At 36.6% G+C, this 24,770-nt stretch overlaps 1 protein-coding gene across 2 annotated transcripts in view; it reads right to left on the reverse strand.

Moving 5' to 3' along the window:
• The window catches only part of LOC133523955 (calmodulin-binding transcription activator 2), a 314,418-nt gene that overhangs the window by 43,550 nt on the left and 246,098 nt on the right, over window positions 1-24,770 (reverse strand). For both annotated transcript variants that reach the window (XM_061859685.1, XM_061859684.1), the window contains 2 exons: window positions 20,818-20,953; window positions 2,678-2,749 (listed from right to left, as the gene is read on the reverse strand). In XM_061859685.1, coding sequence (XP_061715669.1) covers window positions 2,678-2,749; window positions 20,818-20,937 — 192 coding nt within the window. In that variant the 5' untranslated portion in view covers window positions 20,938-20,953. The remainder of the gene's footprint in view (window positions 1-2,677; window positions 2,750-20,817; window positions 20,954-24,770) is intronic.

Consider the following 24,770-nt stretch of genomic DNA (forward strand, 5'->3'; position numbering starts at 1 on the left):
TGCTAGTATGCGTAAAGTACTAGACCCAAAGGTCATACTGCATTATTTTCAATTTGGATATATTTTTTTTCCAAAAAAAACATAATTTGACCGAATCATTATTCCAATTTTCCCTTCAGTAGTTGCAATCACCTAAATCTCCTCTTCTCCCGACATTAGATTTCAAACCAGCTAGACTCACGAGTACAGTTACAAAACTCAACATAAGTCCTAACTCTTCTAAAACGTTGATATCGAACTCACAAATTTGTGGCTCAATAAATTTTATACGTACTTCAGCTTGGGGAATCGAGGTATGACGCGGTAACTGAAAATGTTGAAATTCTGAGACAGCGGGGAAATGTTTGGATATATTTTGCCTTTGAGAACTTCAACATGTTTCGGCTCGTATCTTTAACTCGATTTATTACTTAAGGAGCGGTTGGATGAATAGTGGACCACACATATGAGAAACTTGTCGTATCATTCATATTGAGACGAACATTAAATTATTAATATTATACAGCATGTCTCCCACCATGGGGCTTAAATGCAGGGCTCGATTTTACTCGCTAAATCGAGCTATTTTTACTATGGAACCAACTCTGAAATCGCGAATTTTTTTTTAGCTTTCCCAAGGAAAACATCGACATCTGATCAGCTAAAATGTATGTATAAGCCAATGTTCCATTCTAATATTTAACTCCCCATTCCATAAATCACGATACTTTTACCTAAATTATTAATTGAAAGTACCCTCAAGAAATACATAAAAGTTTATACTTAGTCATGTTTTTTTTAATACACATGTATTTTACTTTCCTCGTAATATATCAGTTTAGAGAGCTATTCACTAGATGACGCTGTCTAGATAATGTCGAGAGTTTATGTGAGAAAGATTATGTATTATGTGTTACATGATAGGGTCTAGCAGGCTAAGCGAACAAGAAGTGCCCCCAACGACGGATTTTGTCGATATTTCTGGTAGTGTACTGTTAGGTCCTAAGGACCCTCCATGCTTAACATCAGACCTCGATTCTCTTTTGTTTGCGAGTTATTCAGGATAACGTAAAATAATTAGGGTATCATTGAAAGTGTCATATTTTATTAACGATTCAAGTTACGTGAACCAAACAAAATTATATTTGATAACAATAAAAAAAACTACAAAATGCATATTTTTTACCAGCATCCTGTCCTTAAACTTCATTGCAAAAAACAAAAATATTTTTTTCCTTCCAATTTTTTTTTTACTTTTCGCGGAGGTACACCTCCAAAAAAAATATGCATGAGTAGCCACTAATTCCCACTACATACACATATAAAAATATTTGCACAAATGTTCGTGCTTCATGTCAAAAAAAAACGATTCTCCAATAAGTAGTCACTGGCATTATATGTACAGATAGAAGTACATCAACGATGACGTGTCAGCGTTGATAACATCTGACACATAATATTATCTGCATTTGTTTTTTGCATTTTGTAGTGGAAAATGGAAAACATTAAGTGCAAGTCTTGTAAAAAAACATTAAAAAATATCAGTGGGAAACAAAAATGCATAGAAACAGAGCAAGAGGCTGATTTATATAGCAAATGCACTAATATGTTAATTTGCATAAATGATTTATTGTGTGGTAAATGTCGGCTTTTAGTGTATAAACATAAAGCAGTAGCATCAACTTCTGCGAGTACATGCACAACAATTGGCGATGCTGGCTCTTCGTCTGCAACCTACTGCTTTATGTTTATACACTAAAAGTCGACACTTACCACACAATAAATCATTCATGCAAATTAACATATTACTGCATTTGCTATATAAATCAGCCTCTTGCTCTGTTTCTATGCATTTTTGTTTCCCACGGATATTTTTTAATGTTTTTTTACAAGACTTGCACTTAATGTTTTCCATTTTCCACTACAAAATGCAAAAAACAAATGCAGATAATATTATGTGTCAGATGTTATCAAAGCTGACACGTCATCGTTGATGCACTCCAAATAGGTTTATTAGAAGAGTTTGTATACCTACACGCTAATCTTCAAACTGCACTGGTACTTCTATCTGTACATACTTATAATGCCAGTGACTACTTATTGGAGAATCGTTTTTTTTTTGACATGAAGCACGAACATTTGTGCAAATATTTTTATATGTGTATGTAGTGGGAATTAGTGGCTACTCATGCATATTTTTTTTGGAGGTGTACCTCCGCGAAAAGTAAAAAAAAAATTGGAAGGAAAAATTTATTTTTATTTTTTGCAATGAAGTTTAAGGACAGGATGCTGGTAAAAAATATGCATTTTGTAGTTTTTTTTATTGCTATCAAATATAATTTTGTTTGGTTCACGTAACTTGAATCGTTTATAAAATATGACACTTTCAATGATACCCTAATTATTTTACGTTATCCTGAATAACTCGCAAACAAAAGAGAATCGAGGTCTGATGTTAAGCATGGAGGGTCCTTAGGACCTAACAGTACACTACCAGAAATATCGACAAAATCCGTCGTTGGGGGCACTTCTTGTTCGCTTAGCCTGCTAGACCCTTTAAAATTTGTCATTTTCAATCAAAAGGTACCACTTTGTCGCTGACGCTTTGACAGGTCATTCTTATAAGGATACAAGCAAATTTTGTCCTTATGGAAAGCAACAAAGTGGCAACCTTTTGATTGAAAATGACACAAATTACCTGTAGAAGCCAATAGCACCGCCTGTGGAATGTGGGTAGTATCGCCGAGTGCACGTAGCAACCGTAGATGCACTGAAACAAAAACAAACTTCACTTAAAAAAAGAAAAACTGGCTTAAAAAAAGAATGCAATAAAATCTTATCCCTTTTATATGCACTAGTAGGTAACTGATATAATGTTGCAAATCGGCGTCAAGCTTTTAAACAAAAATATAATTTTCCAAATCGGTTCAGAAATGACGGATTTCTGAGGTAACATGCATACAAAAAAATACGGTCATACTGATAACCTCCTTTATTAGAAGTCTGTTAAAAATCCTCTGAAACACAAAATCGAACCATCGAAGTCCCATTCGACTTTTAAATGTAGGTTTACAGTGTCAGAATGCATTCCATTCGGTGGGCAATGCAATCAGCATAGCTTACTTTATCAAAAACTAGAGACGGCTGGTATTGGCACCTGAGGTAACTCACTTACGAGGAAGCCTCTCTGAGTGGATGTGGCTTGAGGTATAAGCGACGGCGGTTTTAGACTATGGGGCAAGTTGCATTTGCCTCATAGTCTAAAACCGCCTAAAATTACATAAAGTGAGACAAGCTAAAGCCATTTATACCGTGGGCGAAATTTGTTTTATTACACTGGCGAAAGTGTGCCATGAATACAAGTAGCTCTCTAGATTCACTTTTTCTATTTTAAGAGTAGTTACATTGTCCTGAGTGATCCTTAACACGTTTATTTTATTGCATATAAATATAAAAAAACCCTGTTTTATTTTGGAACCTATTAAAATGATAGTTAAAAAAATATTAGCAAAAATTCCGTAAAGTCGGATTAAATGGGGGTAACTTTTCGCCATTGGGATTAATTAGATGCTAGTTTTAATATTTATTTTATTTAATTGGCTCACAAAACAAATTACAGACAAATGCAAAAATTACAATATTATTATTAGCATACAGTTCAGATCTAGACAATTGTACTGAATTTATTGCATATTGTCATCTGTTTGATGTTAACTATCTGCTCACGTTTATATCAGATCCTTTTATATGTTTCATGCGGGTCAAAGTTAGCCTCTGTTGGGGTAGAGTAACCTGACTTTACATTTGATTTCAATTTCTCTGAAGCATCAAATTTGTATCAAACGAACACCTGCACGGGTACCGTGAGTTGACATTTGACGTATACGCTAGAATGTGTGAACTCAATCGCAGTCTATTTCACTCAAACTGTTACTGATGTATTGGAGAACTCTCACGTGCTTCACGCCGCTGCACTGTCGGGTCCACCAGGCCGGTGCAATTACTTGCAGGTTTGATTCGTATTTTTAGGTAGGTTCATATTTTTGTGAAATTAAAATTACTCTTACCTGCACCTGTATGTTATGTCATCAGGGTTGATAGAAAAATACTGTCACGTAGATAAATGTGAATACTCGTATCACACCTGTAAAGTTTAAATTAAAAACGATGCTACAATGACAGGCGATAAAAATCACAAAAATCTTAGATTTACTTAATATTAAAACCGCGATCTCCTGTGCCCCACGCCGCTGCACTGTCCAGTCGCCATGTTTTATTCAGGGGGTCCCCCGGGCCGGCACGATCACTTGTAGGTTCGATTCCGACATGAACAGCATCCCCAAACTGACTAGTTGGAGCCAAGAGTGGTTTAGCAAATTAGTGTTATAGGTAAAAGTAAGTGTACTAGAGTTCACGCATGTAAGAAGGGATATAACATACGCAACGCGACGAAATAAAAAAAAAACACGTTTTAAAATTTGCTGACATCATACCAAAAACATGAAGGCGTGTAATATTTTGAGATAGAAATAGGCAAAAATTAAATGTGAAAATATGACAAGAACCTAAGTATGTTATAGACGAGTGCATACTGCAACTAAGCAAACAGCACCTAGCACAAAAGACTTTAAGATCTACATTTAAATAATTACACGTAAAGGCATTATCTCTGCGTAATCAGAAGTATTTCCTGTTACTATGGACCAGATATTTGTCCTGAAAAATATCGATTAACCCCAAAACTATTGCATGAACAAACAGTAAAAAAAAAGAAGGTGAAAGTTGGCCACCCCTGCATAATCCTCCAATAAACAGGTGAGACCAACGTGTACGTAAACAAATTTCAAAATCGGACACCATTTGTATAACCCATATTCCGTACAAATATAGTCGTCGAAAACCGTTGGCCTAACCCAAATGGACACTCAAATCTAAATCGTGTGGCCATACTGCCGGATCGTATTTTTCGGCCATTCCGGCCAATAACCGGCTCTGTAGTGGGTTTTGGGAGGGGAATATCCGGCCGTCTGTGGAAAGTAGGGTGGGGTAAGCGTTGAGCGGAAGCGATTTGGCTCAGTTTAAGTGAAATTAAGAGTAAAACGATTAGAAAAACCGATTTATTAAATTTAAGAATTTAGTTCAGTGATTTTCTTAAGATACATTTTTAATAATATTAATGAATATTAAGTGATGTTAAAGTTTATAAAGTTACACATTTATATTAAAAAAAAATTAGGCCTGATGAGTAGGAATCGTGGAATCCAAATTCGAATTTCGTTTTAAACACAAGTTATTTTTTTAATATCACTGTTTTACTGTATGAAATTATTAGACACCGAGTTGTCGAATCCTGTTCTTAGGAATTTTAAACGCGAAGTTAGTTGTAGGGAAAAGCGGGGCTAGAAGTTCCGATTTTCAAATAACTTGATGATGACCGGTTAGTTTAATAAAAAAAAAATTTTACGAATGTAACCTTTTGACAGCCCCTGAAGACAGATACTCAACCATCGTTGCCAATGTAACCAAAATGGATGCGAAAGCTGCGCGTTACCTGTCATTATTATTACACACTTCCAATATATCGCTATTTTTCATCCTTAGAAAGTAATTACCGTCGGAACAACTTACCCCGGTAACTTTTAGCCCCGCTCTTCCCTACACCTACCTAATATTTTTTTATTAATCCACTTATTAAGAAGAAGGCAATCGTCAATCAAACAAATTGAATCGCCTGATTGCTTACGTCAACCAGGCAACATCAGAGAGGTCGCAAGCGCGTTGCCAGACTAAGATGTGAGTAAGCTCTTTAATTGATAAGTGTCTGACAATGTACATTTTTGAAAAAAATCCTATCAATATCAACCGCTTTCGCATGTCACTCTCACCATTTAATATCGAACTGAAAGATGTCGCTTTTACGATTCCCGCCAACTGCTCGGTAATGTTGCTTGCTTGTATTAACTGAGTGAATACTATCCGGATCTATTACACCTAATATTTGGACAGCAATATTACACGTATTATAATAGAGCTTTTATTTTAGCAAAATTGGATTTTTGCGAAAATAATCTTCAATGTTACCCGGGACCGCTTCTCACTTGTACCGTTTAATATCGAACAGAAAGACGTCGCTTTTACGATCCCCGCCGACTGCTTGGTAATGTGGCTTGCTTATGTATTAGCTGATTGGGTATTATGGTCCTACGACCGATTAGAGTTGATCACTTGGATTTATTGGTCTTATGTTTGGGAGCCAATTTTTTGTCTTTTGTAGGACTTATTTTTGATGCGCTTTAGTGTGATTTTTTTCTTGTTTTTTTTTTTTTATACTAAGTCCGTGGCAAAGGAGCATACGGTCGCCTGATGGTAAGCAGTCTCCTTACTATGTACGCCTGCAACTCCAGAGGAGTTACATGCGCGTTACCGACCCTATTACTCCGCACCCTCGTTGAGCTCTGGCAACCTTACTCACCGGCAGGAACACAACGCTATGAGTAGGGTCTAGTGTTATTTGGCTGCGGTTTTCTGTAAGATGGAGGTACGAATTTTATTAATTAAGTATACATAAGTACCAATGTTCTATTTGGTTTTGTTTGCGTTTATTCTTCCATTTATATTTAAAAAAAAACTACTAATTTTAAATGATAGTCCTTCCTACCCAGGGCTCGGAACTGATATTGAAATACTGATAATTTCAGTATTACACATTATGCATGGTATACCGACCCGTAAAGTCCCGTATCCAAATAAGATCTGGATCTGTTTTTACCTGCGGCGTTGATAAATGGGCCCATAACTTAGCGGCTTATCGACGCCTGTTGAACTTACCTAGTTACAAACAACTGAACCAAAGTCAAAGTAAGTAATTTACATTAAATATAATTATGTTTGTTGCTAAAAATATTAATGCCGCTGTATAAATGAATTAAAAAGAAAAAACAAAACATTCCCTAAAATTAAGAGTATTTTTTAAGTCAAACTTTAACAGAACACATGTCAAAATTTAAAAAAAAATAGATCGTTGGTTATTACATACAACCTTTTACACGAGTATGACGAAACCGACCCATAAAGTCCCGTATCCATATAAGATTTGGATCTGTTTACCTGTGGCGTTGATAAATGAGCCCATAACTTAGCGGCTTATTGACGATCAATTAAACTTACCTAGTCAAAAACATACAACTAAACCAAAGTCAAAGTAATTTACATTAAATACAATTATGGGCACCAGTGTTTGTAGATAAGTATGTATAAGTTTATTTATTTAAACTGTCGAGATCCTTGAGAATATTTGACCTGTATGAATAATTTTGAAAAACAAAACATACCCTAAAATTATGTTTTGAGTCAAACTTTTAATGAACACATGTCAAAAAAATAAAATACATCGACGGTTATTACAGACAAGCTTTTACTCGAGTATGACGTAACCGACCCGTAAAGTCCCGTATCCATATAAGATCAGGATCTGTTTTTACCCCGCGGCGTTAAATAAACGAACTTACCTAGTTAAAAACATAGAACTGAACCAAAGCTAAAGTAATTTACGTAACTACCCTAAAAATGTATTTACATGTGCTTTTGTACAGTAATTAACAAATTTAAAAACTAAATCTAAAAAAAATTACAATATTATATACTAGGGTCGACAGGTACCCGGGTAAATGTGCCTAGCACGCTGCTGGTGTCATGTTGAATAAGCAATTTCGCGTTATCGTCATCTTTCGTCTTGAATCCGGTAACGCACTTGTAACCCCTATGTTGCACGTTTCCATGGGCAACGGTAATCGCTTACCATCAGGCGATTCGTCAGCCTTTTGCTTACAAAATCATACAAAAGTAGTAGTAGTAGTAGTTTAGGGTCGGCAACGTGCATGTAACTCCTCTGGAGTTGCAGGCGTAAATAGGCTACGGAGACTGCTTACCATCAGGCGGGCCGTATGCTTGTTTGCCACCGACGTAGTATAAAAAAAAAAAAAAACAAAAACTACACAAATCACTTATTTTAATTGTACCAGAGTACTACAAACAAAACTGAGTTCACCTCCAGATACAGAATAGCTTGCGCAACAGAAAGTGCACTGGCACCTCGCCAACAGTTATTCTGCTCAATGCAAGACAGACCCGGTGGAAGTGCTTCCGCTGTCCGCTGTTATCTTGAATGGTTACATCTTTGTCGAGTTTTGTTTTATAATCTGATTGTGCTTTGTTTTCACGTTTGAAACAAATTGCCGAAATAAGTAAGGTTCTATTCGATTCGAATTTATGTGATATTTTGACACTTTATCTAATTCATTCATTCTTTTAAAATTATGGCTTCAGTCCAGCGGGATTATTTTGCCAGTATCAAGGTATGAGGAGTTTTAAATACGACTAAAATTGTACGGTTAGTACAAGACAGTGTACGGTGATTTTATTAGCTCTTTTAAAGCGATAGCTGTACTTTACAAGTAGCACGTGGACTACCGGCCGTTGACTCCAAAAGGGTGATTAAACGCAAGATTAATTCTCCAGTCACTGCACACTACCACATTAGTTTACTGTATAATAAGCTATCGATATTATACTTTAAACAATATTAATGAGCAAAAAACAAAGGAATTAATCATGAGCTAAACCATCAAGATGACGCTCGAGCCGAAAGTCCGACACTATCTCAATAAACTAGTTCAACACTAGTATACGTCTACAACCAGTTTTGACATTGACATATTCGCTCACGTCTACGTAAAATACTTTTTCTGCCCTCCGGGCGGAAAGCGTCAACTTTGCTCCCGCTGCGCTAAACGAAGTTGCCGCTTTCCGCCTCCGTCAAGCAGAAAAATAGTACTCGTATGCGCAATTGCGCACCAAGGGAGCAAACGTAGGTCATTCCGTCTCCCGCATGTTTGCCACACTCGCCTTCCGGCTCGGGTAACAATCTTGCTCGGGGCACGCAATTTCCTACTTTTCCTCCCTCGAGACACAAATAACTATTAAAGCAATAATGGTGCTATTTTTCAGCACATGTGCGGGAATGAACACTTTCCGTGCATATGACGAAAACTTTAAAGAACCATATGTACTGTAAAACTTTGTACGATACACGTGCGAAAAGGTAATTCGCAACTCGTGTCGATTTACAACACTCCCTCCGGTCGTGTTTTAATTTATCACCACTCTTTGCGAATTTCTTATTTTATGCACTTGCATCGTACACAACTATTATGTTTGTTTTGTCCTGGTTGGAGGTAGATCTACATTCGATTCTCATCTGAGTGCACTGCACCGTCGATATTCACCGGCCAATCATCTTCATAAAGCACGTGCCTTCCTAAACCTAGCCGTTGGTGGAATCATCGAAAATATCGATGGAGCCATAATCCCCAAAGATTGACTGATAAGGCGTCTTCCTTATACAACGCGACTACGCGATTATCGCAAATTCGCGCGAATTTTACTCGCGCGAACTTGCGATAATCGCGTAGTCTCGTTATATTAGGACGACCCCTTGTACATCTCGCTTGCACTAATACGAGTACGGGGGTACGAGCGAGATGCATAGAAAGTAAGTTATGTAGATGTGACGAATATGCCTGAGCGCGCTGCCCGCGCGGCGCCCGGCGCGCCTGTTCGCGGGGTGCCCCGCGCGCACCCGCCGCGCCGCTCACCCACGCGCGACTCGGGCGCTCTGTTGTTGCCCCACATATTGACATATTCGCGGATAGTGTTAGAGGTTTTGGTAAAAAGCTATCAGTATTCCTTAGCTAATATTTGGCCACATATATTTTGACTTCTATTTTTAATAATTAATTATAATGATGATGATTTCCCTTTGACTAATTTCATCATCATCACAGGCCTTTGCGTCTATTGCAGACGATTTAAGCATTGCTGTTTAGACAACGGGTTGGTGACTGTGGAGGCCGCATCGACTAATTTAATTTATTAATAATCCTATATTTAATATTTTTGTAAATAAAGAACTGTGTTTTAATGTACATAATGTAATTTGTATTGTAAATCCTACTGTAATCTTTAGCTAGTTTGTTAAGCTTATAAATGTCTAATAAATAAACAAATAACAAACAAATGCCAATGTCAAAACTGGTGATAGCGGTATAGTTCAAAATAACTCGCATTTTTAAATTGTAATGTAATTTTTTTATTCCCGAAATTTATACTTTTAGTAACTGTTTCTGAAATTTTTAGTTCTTAGTGTCCTTAGGTTTTCTGGAAGAGGTCGCTTACAGCGATAAGACCGCCTGTTGCTACATTTATGTAAATCTATAACTATTTTATAATATATACGTTTCCTTTTCTAATATAATAAAGCATATTTATTTACTCTTCATGTCATTTACGCTGGATGCACACTTCGACCCGGATTTTGATAACCTAATCTAGGAATATCTAGAGCATGTTGCCTCCAAGGTCTCAGTCCAAGGTCCCCTTGCACCACGAGCCATGTTTCCAAGCAAAATACGTCCCACATTTAAGGCTTACTTCGCTGGGTAACATCTGCTTTGCTTTCAAATATAAGCGGAACAATTTCGTTGGCTTTTAAACAATATAGCCTTCAAAAAATCGAAAACTATGTCGACCCGTTTTTTTTTTTTTTATTCATCCAACTAAGGAGCTAATTTTCGCTCCTTTCAAGCTTGAATTTAAAATATAAAATATATAAATTTAAGCATGAATTTATATTACCATTAATAATTTTATTACTAATTTTATATATAATAATGCAGGTTACCGATATATAACTGAAATTAAATAAAAATAAGATATGCTTTTTTTTCTATCGAGTCAACTTAACCTACGGCCCGATTCGAAGTTTAAGATTCGTCAAATATTAGGTCGAAATACGATAGGAATGGGATATTTCAGTGTCAAAAGTGACGTTTTTGTTTGACGAAACGTTAATTTTGACAATTTTGAAGTCTGCCTTTGCAAATATAATTTAGTTAACGTATTTTTTCAAAGCATTTGTTTTTTACTAACACTTCAAACTATTCAATATAAAAAATAAATTTGTAGGTTAATGTCCTCCTAAAAAGCGTTTTGCTCTATAAGAATATATATTTCATAATATATATTTGGTAAGTATAAGATTCTTCCTTGTGCAGTTGTTTCTATATTTTCCAAATCTGTCCCACAACAAATTAAACACTCAACCTCAAGCGCTCGGTCTCAAACAAGGGGGTGTTCTTAATTGTTATAAATTCCTGGCGTCTCGGCGGATAATCTTCAAAGAGTAATCTTATTGTGGCTTTCGGGCACTTTACATCCCCGGGGCTTTTGCGGCAATAAACAAGTGGTGGGGCGGACTAAGGCATGAGCGGAAACGATATTTTAAAAGAATCATGACTTGACTCTTTTAAAATATCACTTTTTCACTGAGTCATGGCTGTTTTCTATGTATTTAAGTATTTATAAATATTTATATATTATATATATCGTTGTCTAAGTACCCTCAACACAAGCCTTATTGAGCTTACTGTGGGACTTAGTCAATTTGTGTAATAACGTCCTATAATATTTATTTATTTATTTATTTATCTCGATCGGTATCGATGTCAAGCATTTTTGCGTATTTTTTTTTTACAAAATATTCATATAAGACCATCCTTGGCGCGTGTCAGACCTTCATCGATTATTTTGTATTGTTCATAGACATATTCGATAATCCGTCGAACTTTCAAGAGGGTCTTAACGACTTTTTACTACGTGGCCATTTCTATGTTTTGCGGTTATCCTTACAATTGTTTTTTTTTATTTATTTAGTGCGTTATGAAGTGGATTGGATAGAAAGAGATAATGAAAACACTATACAATTCACTTAATTATTATTTTATAATTAATATTGCGTTAAATTAAAAATCATGTTTTCAAACTACCACCTTCTCTGTTTCAATAATATTTGTACTGGATGTGTACAAATAATAAATATCCGTCATAATCCAAAAAAAAAACAACAATATATAACAAGCACCGACACTTTGTCTAATTATATTTGTATTTACTTATTATATACCTATTAATTAAGTGTATGAAAGTGGGCGTCATAAAGTTTTCGCAACACCTACTTATTGATTAAATTCTCTGTTTCCGCCAGCCAAAGGTTGTCTGGAAGATATCGCTCTTTAGCGATAAGACCGCCTGTTTATCTGTATCTTAAATCAATTGTTTCCTAAGTAACTTATCTTTTACTGAGGTGTGTCAATAAAAATGTTTTATATCTACTTCACCCGCCGAGACTTGTGCTTTGCACCAACTGGCACGTCTCCAAAAGGCTAATGTCGACACAAAACACTAGGTGGCGTGCATTCTGATAAACCGAGGCCTAGTGAAACGAATTTACTGCGATTGGATTATCTGTGGCTTTAATACTTTCATGAAGAGTCATTAGGTCGGGCTGTGCCTTGAAATAAAATGAGGAGTAAAATTAACCTAAGTATCTATAGGTAGAAATATACGCGTTAAAATATAGAAATATAATCCCAAAGGTTACTTGATTTTTCTGGTTTAACCCATTGGTTGACTGGTAGAGAATGCCTTAAGGCATTAAGTCCGCCATTTGTATCTTCATGTATTGTGCAATAAAGATTAAATAAATAAATACTTAGATGGCTACCTACAAAATATGTGGAAGCTGAGGAAAGTTTGGTAAATTTTCACAGTAAACGAAGAAAACTTTGATTCTGGAAATGGAAAATTTCGATACCCATATAAAGAATGAGAAATTTCAGAAAATTTTACATGTGAAAATTTCGGAAACTTGTCGACTTCACCATCACCCTTGCTTCACCGACCTTTTACCTAATTTAAATTAGGTAGTTATCTCGTAAGGTATGATATTTACCGTCAATTATAACGTCGTTGTGACGTACGTATACGTCGTGGCGTACTGGAAGAGAGGCCTATGCTCAGCAGTGGGCGATAAAAGGCTGATATGATGATGATGATGATAACGTACCTAGACGCGTATACGTTTTAATCGATTTGTCAATTGCCAATAACAATAACAGAGTAAACATAAGGCCGATTCGAATGTACAATAACATCAAAATGATGTCATTTAGGTATCGTGTAAAATTAACTAAAAATTTTCCATGTTTACACAACCGTCCCGATTCGAACTATTATATATTAAATAGGATATGGATTCTAGATATGCTATGGATAGGATATGTCTGTGTCAAAAGCGACGTTTCTTCAAACGAAAACGTCACTTTTAACATTGACATATTGTATCTTAAAGTTCGGATCGGCCCGAATAGCTTCCCATTGAATATTACTCGTCATAGAACCATCAAGCTGATAGTTTGTTAGCTAAGCTCACAGATAATGTATTCCGATCGCATACAATCCGCGATACAGCGGCCCTTGAGGCCGCAAACCAATTAGCACGAGGTTGGATGGATTTAACTATTTATCCAGTTCGTCAATCTATCAATATCCGGGCCATTTTCAAATAGGACTTTCTTGGTTTGAAATGAATGAAACACCAATTAAAGCTGGACTGTAGAAAATGGTTACTTCTGTGGACTAAACATTTAATACTAAAATAAACTATTAGTTCGCCCCGGAATGAGAACTCGCGGTTCGCCAAAAAGATAGATTGATTGAATTTGTTGCACCTACATAGTCGGCAAAGGATCGGAAACTGCGTGCGATATATTAAATAAATAAATAAATATTATAGGACATTATTACACAAATTGACTAAGTCCCACAGTAAGCTCAATAAGGCTTGTGTTGAGGGTACTTAGACAACGATATATATAATATATAAATATTTATAAATACTTAAATACATAGAAAACACCCATGACTCAGGAACAAATATCCATGCTCATCACACGAATAAATGCCCTTACCAGGATTTGAACCCGGGACCATCGGCTTCGTAGGCAGGGTCACTACCCACTCGGCCAAACTGGTCGTCAAATATTGCAAGGTCTGTAGAGCCCTTGACTGATAGATTTAAGTCGCCATAGACAGTACTGTATCTGTGGTAAGCCCTAATCTTTCTTGTCAAATGTCAATTCGTTTATCTTGCTAATTATTTTAAAATAGTAAATTTAAATATTTTAAATGTGTACACCGAGCACCTTCATTTGATAACTCGACTATACTTTTGCAAACAACATGACCAGAATAGCAGCTCCATAACCCCTTGCTCTGCAAGTTATCTGCGTTGCCCGAAGGTTGACTGGTAGATAATGCCTTGTAGCATTAAGTCCGCCTTTCTTACGATTGTATTTTCTTTTGTCCAATGAAGACCCATGTGTTGTGTACGAGTTGATATATTGACTAAAATATAAGGACATCTTATTAAGTTATTATACAATGGTTGCAACGATCAAAATAATGATTATGATTATTAAAAACATTGTAAAAACAATATTAAATGAAAGCCGAAAAGCGTTAGAATGAAGGCCGTTAATCAAAGTGGAACGTGAGACTTATTGTACTTTATCTCTGCATCTTCGTTGCTGGCCTGGTGCCAGGATGCAAGTTTTGCTTATTGACGTATTATTTAATGAAATTCGGTCTTTGTTACACTGTTTGGCCCAGTGTGACTAAACAAGTTTTATGAAGTTGATGTAGATGCCTTTTATTATTGTATGTAATTCTACCTAAATTATTTAATTTATTTGTATAATGATTGTATCTGTAGCTTAGTTATTACTAAGTTTTAATCATGTTTTTTTAGTTACCCCATTACAGTATCCCACTGCTGGGCGAAAGCCGTTCCCCGTGATCTCCATGGCTCCCGTTGTAGTGCTATATTCTGGCCAGTTACTGATGAACGGTGTCTAAGTCCGCCCGCCATTTATTTTATTTTTTAATCTAAATTTTTTTTTTGCAATGTACCGTATCATTAGTGCAAGTTCTCCAAAGAATAAGTCACTTAAAAATAAATGCAAAGCTAAATAATACAAGGTACTATGGCTATCCTTTGCGATATATAGGGAATTATAAGGGGAAGTTTGAAAGTAGCACCGGTAGCGGAGAAGATAAGGAGTGGTAGGTTAGCGTGGTATGGGCATTTAATGAGGAGGGATGAATGCCATATAGGAAAAAGAATGTTAGGAATGAATGTTGATGGACGGAGAGCGGATGGTAGACCCAAAAAACGATGGATGGATTGTGTGAAAGAGGATATGAGAAAGAAAGGAGTGAGTGCTGAGGTGACGAAAGATAGAGGAGAATGGAAGAGAAGAACATGTTGTGCCGACCCCACATAACGTGGGATAAGGGCAGGAGGATAATAATAATAATAGGGCAGGAGGAAGAAGAAGAAGATATAGGGAATTATGTAACCATGAGTAATTTCGCTATTTGTCCAGTTCTAAACAGTTCGAACCTTGTGTACGTAGTGTTCTCGTTATAAATATGTGTCACTATGGCTATATGTTTAATTTATTGTTAACTTTTGTCCAATAGACCTACTTTGATAGTGCTAAGTTTAAAGATTGACTCACACTAGCCCGGGCCGGGCCGAGCCGTAGCTTTCGGCGCTTCGTTTTCTATGGAAAACACCACGTTATCACCGATCAGCCGTCATAGAGAATGACGTGACGGACGCCTCAATCCCACACTGTGACTTATCACCATTCTATTAAACCCAAACTTTAATACATTAACCTGCCCCATTAAAAAAATAGCGATTCTGCTTCCTCGCGTTGTCCCGGCATTTTGCGGCTCATGGGAGCCTGGGGTCCGCTTGACAACTAATCCCAAGATGTGGCGTAGGCACTAGTTTTTACGAAACCGACTGCCATCTGACCTTCCAACCCAGAGGATAAACTAGGCCTTGTTGGGATTAGTCCGGTTTCCTCACGATGTTTTCCTTCACCGAAAAGCGACTGGTAAATATCAAATGATATTTCGTACATAAATTCCGAAAAACTCATTGGTACTAGCCGGGGTTTGAACCCGCGACCTCCGGATTGCAAGTCGCACGCTCTTACCGCTAGGCCACCAGCGCTTCACAAAATAGCGATTATAAGAAGAAAATCCATGTCGTTTACGTCCTTTTAAAGGAAAGCTTGCCAGCCCACAGATCAATTAGTGCGGGCTATTGAACGGATTTATTTAGCCCGTCATTGGAGGGTTAACTAGGTGTTAACCTAATACGGGTAATTAAAATTGATTTGTAAAGCAAAACGAATGCTATTTTTTCAACTAAAAAGAAAACAAGAAAGCCGATTGTGATGTACAAAACGACGCGAAATAGTTTAAACTTACAATTTTATCCCAAAATTATGTCATTATGTTGGAGAGACGAAGTGCAAAAAGACCTTAGCGAACTCGGCGCCGTCGACTGGACAGAAACGGTTTTGGACAGAGAAGCATGGCGGTCTTTGGTGTTGGAGGCCAAGATCCACTTCGGGTCGCTGCGCCACAGCAGTAAGTAAGTATGTTATAATTCGTCTGTACGTATCGTTTGCGCCCATATATATATGAACAAGGACGAGCGTAATGCACTCGTAAATTGTTGTAAATTAATTATTTAAATACCTCTTATTAATAACTTAATTACCTCTTATTAATGAATTATTATTCGCGAGTGCATTACTATCGTACTTGTTCTTATATACAAAATTGCATCACATTTAGGGTTCCGTAGTCAACTAGGAACCCCCAGCTTCGCCATGTATCTGTCTGTATGCCTGTTCAAGCCTTAGTTAGATAACTACAGAACCCTACAAAGAACATAGCTCAAGATGCTCTTGGCCGATTTATACCAAAAAGTGTGTTTGAATTGGCCTCCAGAGGCTTTGAATAAATATAACAAAATGTGTTGCTACAATTTCTTAAAACTTTCCAAAATTATATAGGAATACCTCAGGGAACCTAACCAAGGTCCCGTAGTTTTCTACTTATATTTTATCAGTTGTGATATCCACAACTAGGCCAAGTAAACAAACATCACAATGATTTCCATACAAAAGCTAGAATCGACCTTCCTAAACCAACAAATCTTCCAAACCTCAAATCAAACGTTCAAGCTCCGTTTCATATCCCTTTTGCACCGCATTCGCTTTTCGCTTCGCTTTTTGTAATTCTACTTCGCTAATCACATTCATCCTAACTGCATTCACAATTCCGTTCAAAAGTGTATCCTATTCTATGTTGATAAGGTAGACAATTGAATGAGTTTTTAAAAATGATATTTGTGTATTTACCGTGGCATTTCGCTTTTCATAATTTCCCTTTCAAAGCTGTCTACCCGTATTTGTCGACATGCCAGGTAATGTCATGGCAGGGTGTTTAAAGATTTAATGGTGAATTTTAGTTACCATTTTTCGGTGAAGTGTTTTGGCAAGTGGAATGTCGAGTTGAAATGCTAATTGCATAATTTGTACAGGGGATTTGAAAAATGAAATTTAATGCTAAAGTATCTAAAAAAAACAACAAACAACATTAATTGCATGTAAAAATACGCAAGTAAGTATAACGGGTTAGCACTGATTGACTAACACGTTATTTTCTCGCGGATTAGCAAAGTAATATTTCTTGTTTTAATTGACATGGATTTCCGCAAAGTAACGCCTGATTCTATTAATTATTTGAAAACGGCTTGCGTGGCCGAACAGGCACGACTTTACGTTAAACTAACTAAACAACATCGTGCAGCTGTCCAGAATGTTTGGTTTAACCAACAGTGCAAGCGTTTGAAGGTTGTTCCTAATTACATCCATGTTCGCAGTAGTAGTAATTCTAGGGCTGCTAGATTGGCTATTAATGGGGCTCAGAGAATTTGGTTGAACGAAGAATCTCGCCACTGGTTTTCAGTTAGAGATAATTTGAAGTTACATCTTAAGGTGTTATATTCAGAACTTTCGTTTAAGTTGCATAATCTCGAGTTCGATATACTGGATCAAAAGGCTAGGTACTTTGCTTCAGAACTTGCACACGAGATGTATACCACCCAGCTTAATAAATTGCATAGGTTAACAGAGTCCAGTTCTAGTTCATTTTTAAGGAGGAGGGAAATGGAACCAACAACACACCATGATTTCCATCCTCGCGTAAAGAATTTAACTAATGTAGACTTTGGTGAGAATGAAATTGGGCTTTTAGGAAAAGGATTAAAATATAATTTCCGGCCAAAAATAACTCAGGGAACTCTAGAGAATTTAGCAGTGGATTCAGAGGTTGCAATAGTGCGGGGCCGTGGTGATGTAGATACGAAGACCATGGTAGCTAATGTTATTAAGAGTTCTAGTCCAGCACAGGCTGAGGGTGCTGTTTCTGATGTTTTGGTGCTGAGATCTATACAACAGAAAGTGCAAGACAATGATCTGGTGGTTTCAAAAGCGGACAAAGGCAATTGCATTGTGATCATGGGGAAGGGACAATATAATCAGAAAGTATTAGATCTTATTCAAGGTGATGGTTTTTCGAGCTTGCATAGGGACCCAACTCCAGGGTTCCAGAAAGATCTCAGACATGCAATAAAAAATTCTATGTTTGTTTTTGAAACCGAGCATCAAAAGAACATGGTTGTGCCTATGAATCCACGAGCTCCTTTTCTTTACGGACTTCCAAAAATCCATAAGGATAATATTCCGGTTCGTCCAGTGGTATCTTACTTGGGTGCTCCAACTTATAATCTAGCTAAGAGGTTGAATTGTATTATTAGACAGAAGTCTCAGTTCCAGCCGAAATATTGTTTGAAGAATAGCTTGCAGTTAATAGAGAGAATAAAAGATATTAACATACCAGAGAATGCTGTCCTTCTTTCATTAGATGTAGACAGTTTGTTTACGAATGTGCCATATGGGGATACTTTGGATATTCTTAGGGGTCTTTTTGAAAAGCAACGGTTGCATCCAGGGGAGGTAGATGAGTTGATAGATCTTACTGCGATTTGTATGAAACAAAATTATTTCAGATTTGGGGGACAGTATTATTTGCAATGTGATGGTTTGGCTATGGGTTCTCCGCTGAGTCCTTTAATGGCGGATATTTTTATGGACCATTTTGAGAACCAGCACATTGTAGGCAATAATAATATATTATATTATTTTAGATACGTAGATGATTTGATTATTTGTTGGACGGGGAGCATGGGCCAACTGGATGCTTTTATTACTGAACTTAATAGTAAGCATCCGAAAATCAAGTTTAAAAAGGAACTGGAGCAAGACAACTCATTGAATTTTCTGGATTTAACAATTTCGAGAGTGAATAATAGGCATCATTTCCAAATTTACCATAAGCCTACACATACTGATTCGGTTATCCCGGCTTCTTCGACGCATCCATGGCAGCATAAGTTGGCTGCTTTTCATTGTTATGTGCATCGGATGTTGACTGTGCCTCTTTCTGATGAACACTATCGAGCTGAACTAAATAATATTTATCATTTAGCAGTTTCGAATGGCTATGATAAGTCTGTTGTGGATGGAATCATCAGAAAAAAGCGAAATAGTATAGTCAACAATATGTTGTATGCTGCACGATCCTCTGAGCCGATTAAGAAATACAAAGCGAGCATAACTTATGTTGGCAAATTGTCAGATGCAATTTACAAAATTTTAAAATCTAACGACATTCCTGTGGCTTTTAGGACAAACAACACTTTGCACTCTAAACTTTGCAATGGGAAAGATAAGATCGAGAAGGGAAAAAAATCTGGAGTTTTTAAGCTTGCTTGTGATAATTGTAATAAAGTGTATGTGGGGCAAACAGGCCGTAATTTCACTACCAGGTATAAGGAGCATGTTGCGTCATACAGACACAACCATCCAGAAAAGTCAAATTTTGCGAAGCACTTGATAGACAGTGGCCATGCTTTACCTGAGAATCATTCTTTTGATATTTTACATGTTTGCGAGAAAGGATTGCGTTTGAGTGTTCTGGAACAGTTGGAAATAATTAGGTACAACAATAGGGGGATGATTCTTAACGAACAGTTGAATGTTGCGTCATCGCCGTTATTACGAATTTTTCCATCTCACTCACACTTGCACAGTAGGGGGACTGGTCAAGGTATAAATATGGCCGACCGTTCTAGACAGCTCAGTCAGTTGTCGGGTGTCAGATCGTCAACATCTCCAGCATCTCCTGAGGATGCCTCGTAGAGAGGCGAAACACGTGTCGAGTTTTGTACTTTTGGTGGTGGGTTGTTATATTTATTTGCGTATTTATTTTTGCGGTGGGAGGGTGGGAACATTAATTGCATGTAAAAATACGCAAGTAAGTATAACGGGTTAGCACTGATTGACTAACACGTTATTTTCTCGCGGATTAGCAAAGTAATATTTCTTGTTTTAATTAACATGGATTTCCGCAAAGTAACGCCTGATTCTATTAATTATCTAAAGTATCTAGTTATTGTAATGCGAAGATTTTTATTCAAAATGTAACTGCCTTAAAATTGTAAAAGTTACATTTAGTGGTATTAACATAATATTTTAGTAATGTAAGAGAGGATAATCATAGAAACGAATTGGGTTTTTAATAAAAGCTAATAATGCATAGATAGGAAGTAATCAACGTAACAATGAAGTATGTTCTTGCAACTGTTTTTGCAAAAGATTCCTAGTTCGAATTTTCGCCCGACACTATGAATTTTTAAATTTTCTTTTACTTATATGTTATATCATCATTTCTGTCTCTGTTTAGGATATAAAATGATTTAAAATTATTATTTTCGATATCAACCCCATCCTTTCCTTAATCAAAAATCTTTTAATTTCTAAGTACAACACATGCAACAATTATATGACACTAGTTGTAAGAGCAATTTGTTGACTTTCCACAAATGTTATATTGTCCAATGCCTTTGGAAATATTTTGTTTTGCACTATACTGTTTTGTTTCTTCACTTACCTCAGTCCCCTGGACTTTCAGTTTCATGTGATCTTCCCGGGTGGTCTTTCCGTCTTTCCGTTTCTTCCAGCAGTAGCCGTCCCGTCGATAGCGGACCTTCTTCCGGCTGTATAGCAGCATTGAGCCGCTTTTTGGCCTGCGGAAAAGAGATAAATCACACTTATACCATCTTACGTATTATAGCACACAAGACTACATGAATGATGAAACACCGTGGGATTAAGTGTGCTTAAAAATAATTCATTATTTATTGTTATGTTAATAATGATGAAATTAATAATTCAATGTATAAATTAGATAATCCGTATTTTTTGACATTTAGATTTTATTCTAGAAAGTTTCTAAACTAGTATTGTTATACAATTTTGGTGTTTGACTATCCTTTTGGGAAATTCTGATTATTAAGTTTGACATATCTACAATAATTCAATGTTTTTTAATAAAAATAATAACTGCATCCATAAATTGCTCTGATATTTAGATTAAGATGATATTTGTAAAATTTGTCAATTTAAAAGTGCTTGTTGCTAGGCCTATTTGAATAAAGATTATTGACTTTGACTTTATTAATGTGTTTGAATTTTTTCAGCTGATCTTTCACATTAAATACGCTACTATCAAATTCTAGCAGTCCTAGCAGTGGTCATAAAACAACAAATCGGCTTGAATCATTTGAATTATTATAGAAATCTTATCCGCGGGGCTTTATTGCGAGTTGTAAAGTGGGCATTAACTTCGAGAGGTTTATGACTGATCTAAACTTACAAAAACTCATGCTTTACAATGTTACCAGTTCAAATTCAATCTTGCTACAACCATTTAACGTTCAACTTTGAGGAAGGAAAGAATAATTTAGGATGATCTCAAAGAAAGCAGTCGGATTATCATATTCGCTTATAACTAAGAAGGATTTTATAACTCTGGACACTTCTGTAATGCCACTGAATAATGTAGAAAAGAAATATATTTATTTACACATTATGAACTTAAATATTTATTGGAAGATTGGAAGTATAAAATGTGCACAGGCTTGTGACCATGACTGCATTATAGTGTGTGTTAGTTGTGATTGAAAACTATTTAAAAATATTTTAAACAGCTGTCAAATTAATCAAATTAAATAGTTTTATACGTAAACAGAAATATTAAATTATTAACGTCAGTATTTTTAAAGTAAAACTCATTTATGCGACTTGGTTTGTATGAATAAGTGACATAATAAAAAAAAGGTATATCTCCTTAGGGAGTTATAGCTTTTTTTCACAAGCCATAACTCCCGCGGGAACAAAATAGGCCTTTGTCCTTCAACCTACATGAAATAAGATCTTTTTGTAACAATATACAATTGATAAAAAGTCGGGTAGACATATATTTTCTTTGAAAGTATTAGAATCTAAATACTGTCTGAAACCTACCAGTATGCAAGAAGAGAATAATAAATAAATAATTAACAGATATTACAGGACAATCTTATTACAAAAAATCGACCGACAACGACTCGTACTAGACGACGATATATAATAATAGACAGATATAGATAAATACTTAAATACATAGAAAACAACCATAACTCAGAAAAAAATATCTGTGATAAACACACAAACAAATGCCCTAACCAGGATTTGAACCTCCTGCTTTGTAGGCAGGGTCACTACCAACGAGGCTAGGAGGCCGTTATAACTTTAAGATTAGAATTAAACCGACCAATAGCAACTATAAAATTTGACCTACATTTAAGAATCCGGCGAAAAGAAAGTAGAAGAGAAAACAATAAGAACGTACTACTGACAAGAAAACACTTTAGACCTGTAATGTGACGAGAAGAGGACAAGGCCGATCCACAACAGGCACTTGCAATAAACCCGCATCAATATAAAGGCTAACAGGCCAATATTTCCTGTGACGTCACAGCCAAACATGGCTCCCGTCAGATTCATGACGTCCCCGCTGCTAATAAATCGCGTATTGAACGTATAAATCTGAACGATGTACAGCTTTTTTGTATTTCAACGTGTGTCGAGCTACGTTTGACGCGTCACCAGATACAAGTGATGGATACGGTATTTTACAAATTTAGATTTTACTACGAATTTATTTTTATGTAACAATTATTACGTAGGCGTTATCTACCGAAACCTGCCGACCCTATTTGGATTATAGAATTCTTGATTGTGAAATTTTACGATTATAAACGCAATACAATTTTATGATGCCATCAAAAAACTCATATTCAGCTTAGAGTCTAAAATGTTGCGTTAATGTGTAAGCCAGGTATTCTAATGGCTTGAAATAAATATAAGCAGTAAAAAAAAAAATACAATATTGGAATTTCTATTTTACATTTTCCATATCTCATTTCAGTAATATGTGTACTATACTTACGAATAACGGTAGCGGTACCTCTGCTCCACAACAACATCTAAGTTGTCTAACACTAAAGAGATAAATTCTCGCATTGGCAAGCCCTCAACCACTTTCGGACGGCTTCATGCCCGTGTTTGGAGGAACGATAAGCTCACCATAACCACCAAAGTCCTTGTGTACCAGACGTGCGTACTTAGCATAGGAATATGAATATGAATACTCCAAACAAGATCGCTAACTCAACGCTTTTCATATGCGCTGCCTGAGAGCTATTTTTGGAGTCACCTGAAAAGACAAGATGAGCAATGAAGCTGTCCTCGCAAAGACACGCATTACGGCTATTCTTAAGCAGAGTAGACTCCGGTGGCTGGGCCACGTGCACAGAATGAATACCGAGAGATTACCCCGACAAGTAATGATGGGCCAAATAGCACACGAAAAAAGACTTGTGGGACGTCCGATGCTGAGATTTAAAGACTCCTGCAAGCGTGAAATGGAATGCTTTGGCATCAGCACCGGCGGTTGGGAACAACGAGCTGATATGAGAACTGAGTGGCGCAAGGATCTAAGCACCGGCATACAGAAACATGACGACGCCTGGTTTAAAGATTTAAAGGGCAAGCAATATAAAGCGACAAATAACACCTCAACTTGTGACCCAAATTATTCGTATGACATATGTGGGAAAAAATCTCGTGCTGCCATTGGGTTGCTAAGCCATAAGCGACGCTGCATTAACCGGCACAACCGAAGATAATGACGTTGCAACAATCATCCGACAAGGATGCTGTGGCCATTGATGATGAGTGGATATACGAGTATGTAATAGGCAAAAGCTTTGATATAACAACATTGTTGAATAAAAATAGTTTTTATTAATTTATCGGCATACGTACATCTTAATTGTTTATCGCACATGTTCATAACATATCCCGTTTCATAAGTGACCATATTTCCAGTTGATAGTCAGCCTATACCGGTCCCTGGTGCTAACACTGGCTCGAAAAGCTGGAATTTTAACACCGTTGGGTTGAATAATCACATAGTAAAACCGTGTTGAAAATGCAAAAAACCGCTCAGTCATAAAGAGTTGGCGAAAAATTATTTGGTAAATCAGAGGCCGAGGCTCGTTTACTTGACAAATCGCCTGCGGCCGGAGCCCTCTTTATAGGGGCCTATTTGTCTGCTGCACGGAGATTAAAAAGCAGTGCCTCTCGTAATTCCTGCTTTGCCATGTCCCCGCCGTTCGCGTAATTTAATTTTATTGTCCTCCCAGAGCTTAATTTAAATGTGTACGCGAATATTCGGGCATTCTTGTTTATTATTGAAATATATTCGAATTTGAATAGCATCGTTTTTGTTTTCACCTCATTTGCTGCGACATTCAGTAACTTGTTTATTGTTCCGGGCTAAATAGTTTTGCTGACTAGGTCATTTGTGGATTAAGTCGTTATTTAAATAACTTTGTAATGGCGAAAGTTAGTGCCTTATACAAGATGTTCTGTAAAGTTTTGAAATGACGCCGTATTTGCATGAGCGAAAATCAAGTAGTTTTTAGAGGCAATCCATTAGGACGTGTAAAGAAAGTT

The sequence above is a fragment of the Cydia pomonella genome, chromosome 13 (genome assembly GCF_033807575.1).
Source record: "Cydia pomonella isolate Wapato2018A chromosome 13, ilCydPomo1, whole genome shotgun sequence".
Taxonomy (NCBI): domain Eukaryota; kingdom Metazoa; phylum Arthropoda; class Insecta; order Lepidoptera; family Tortricidae; genus Cydia; species Cydia pomonella.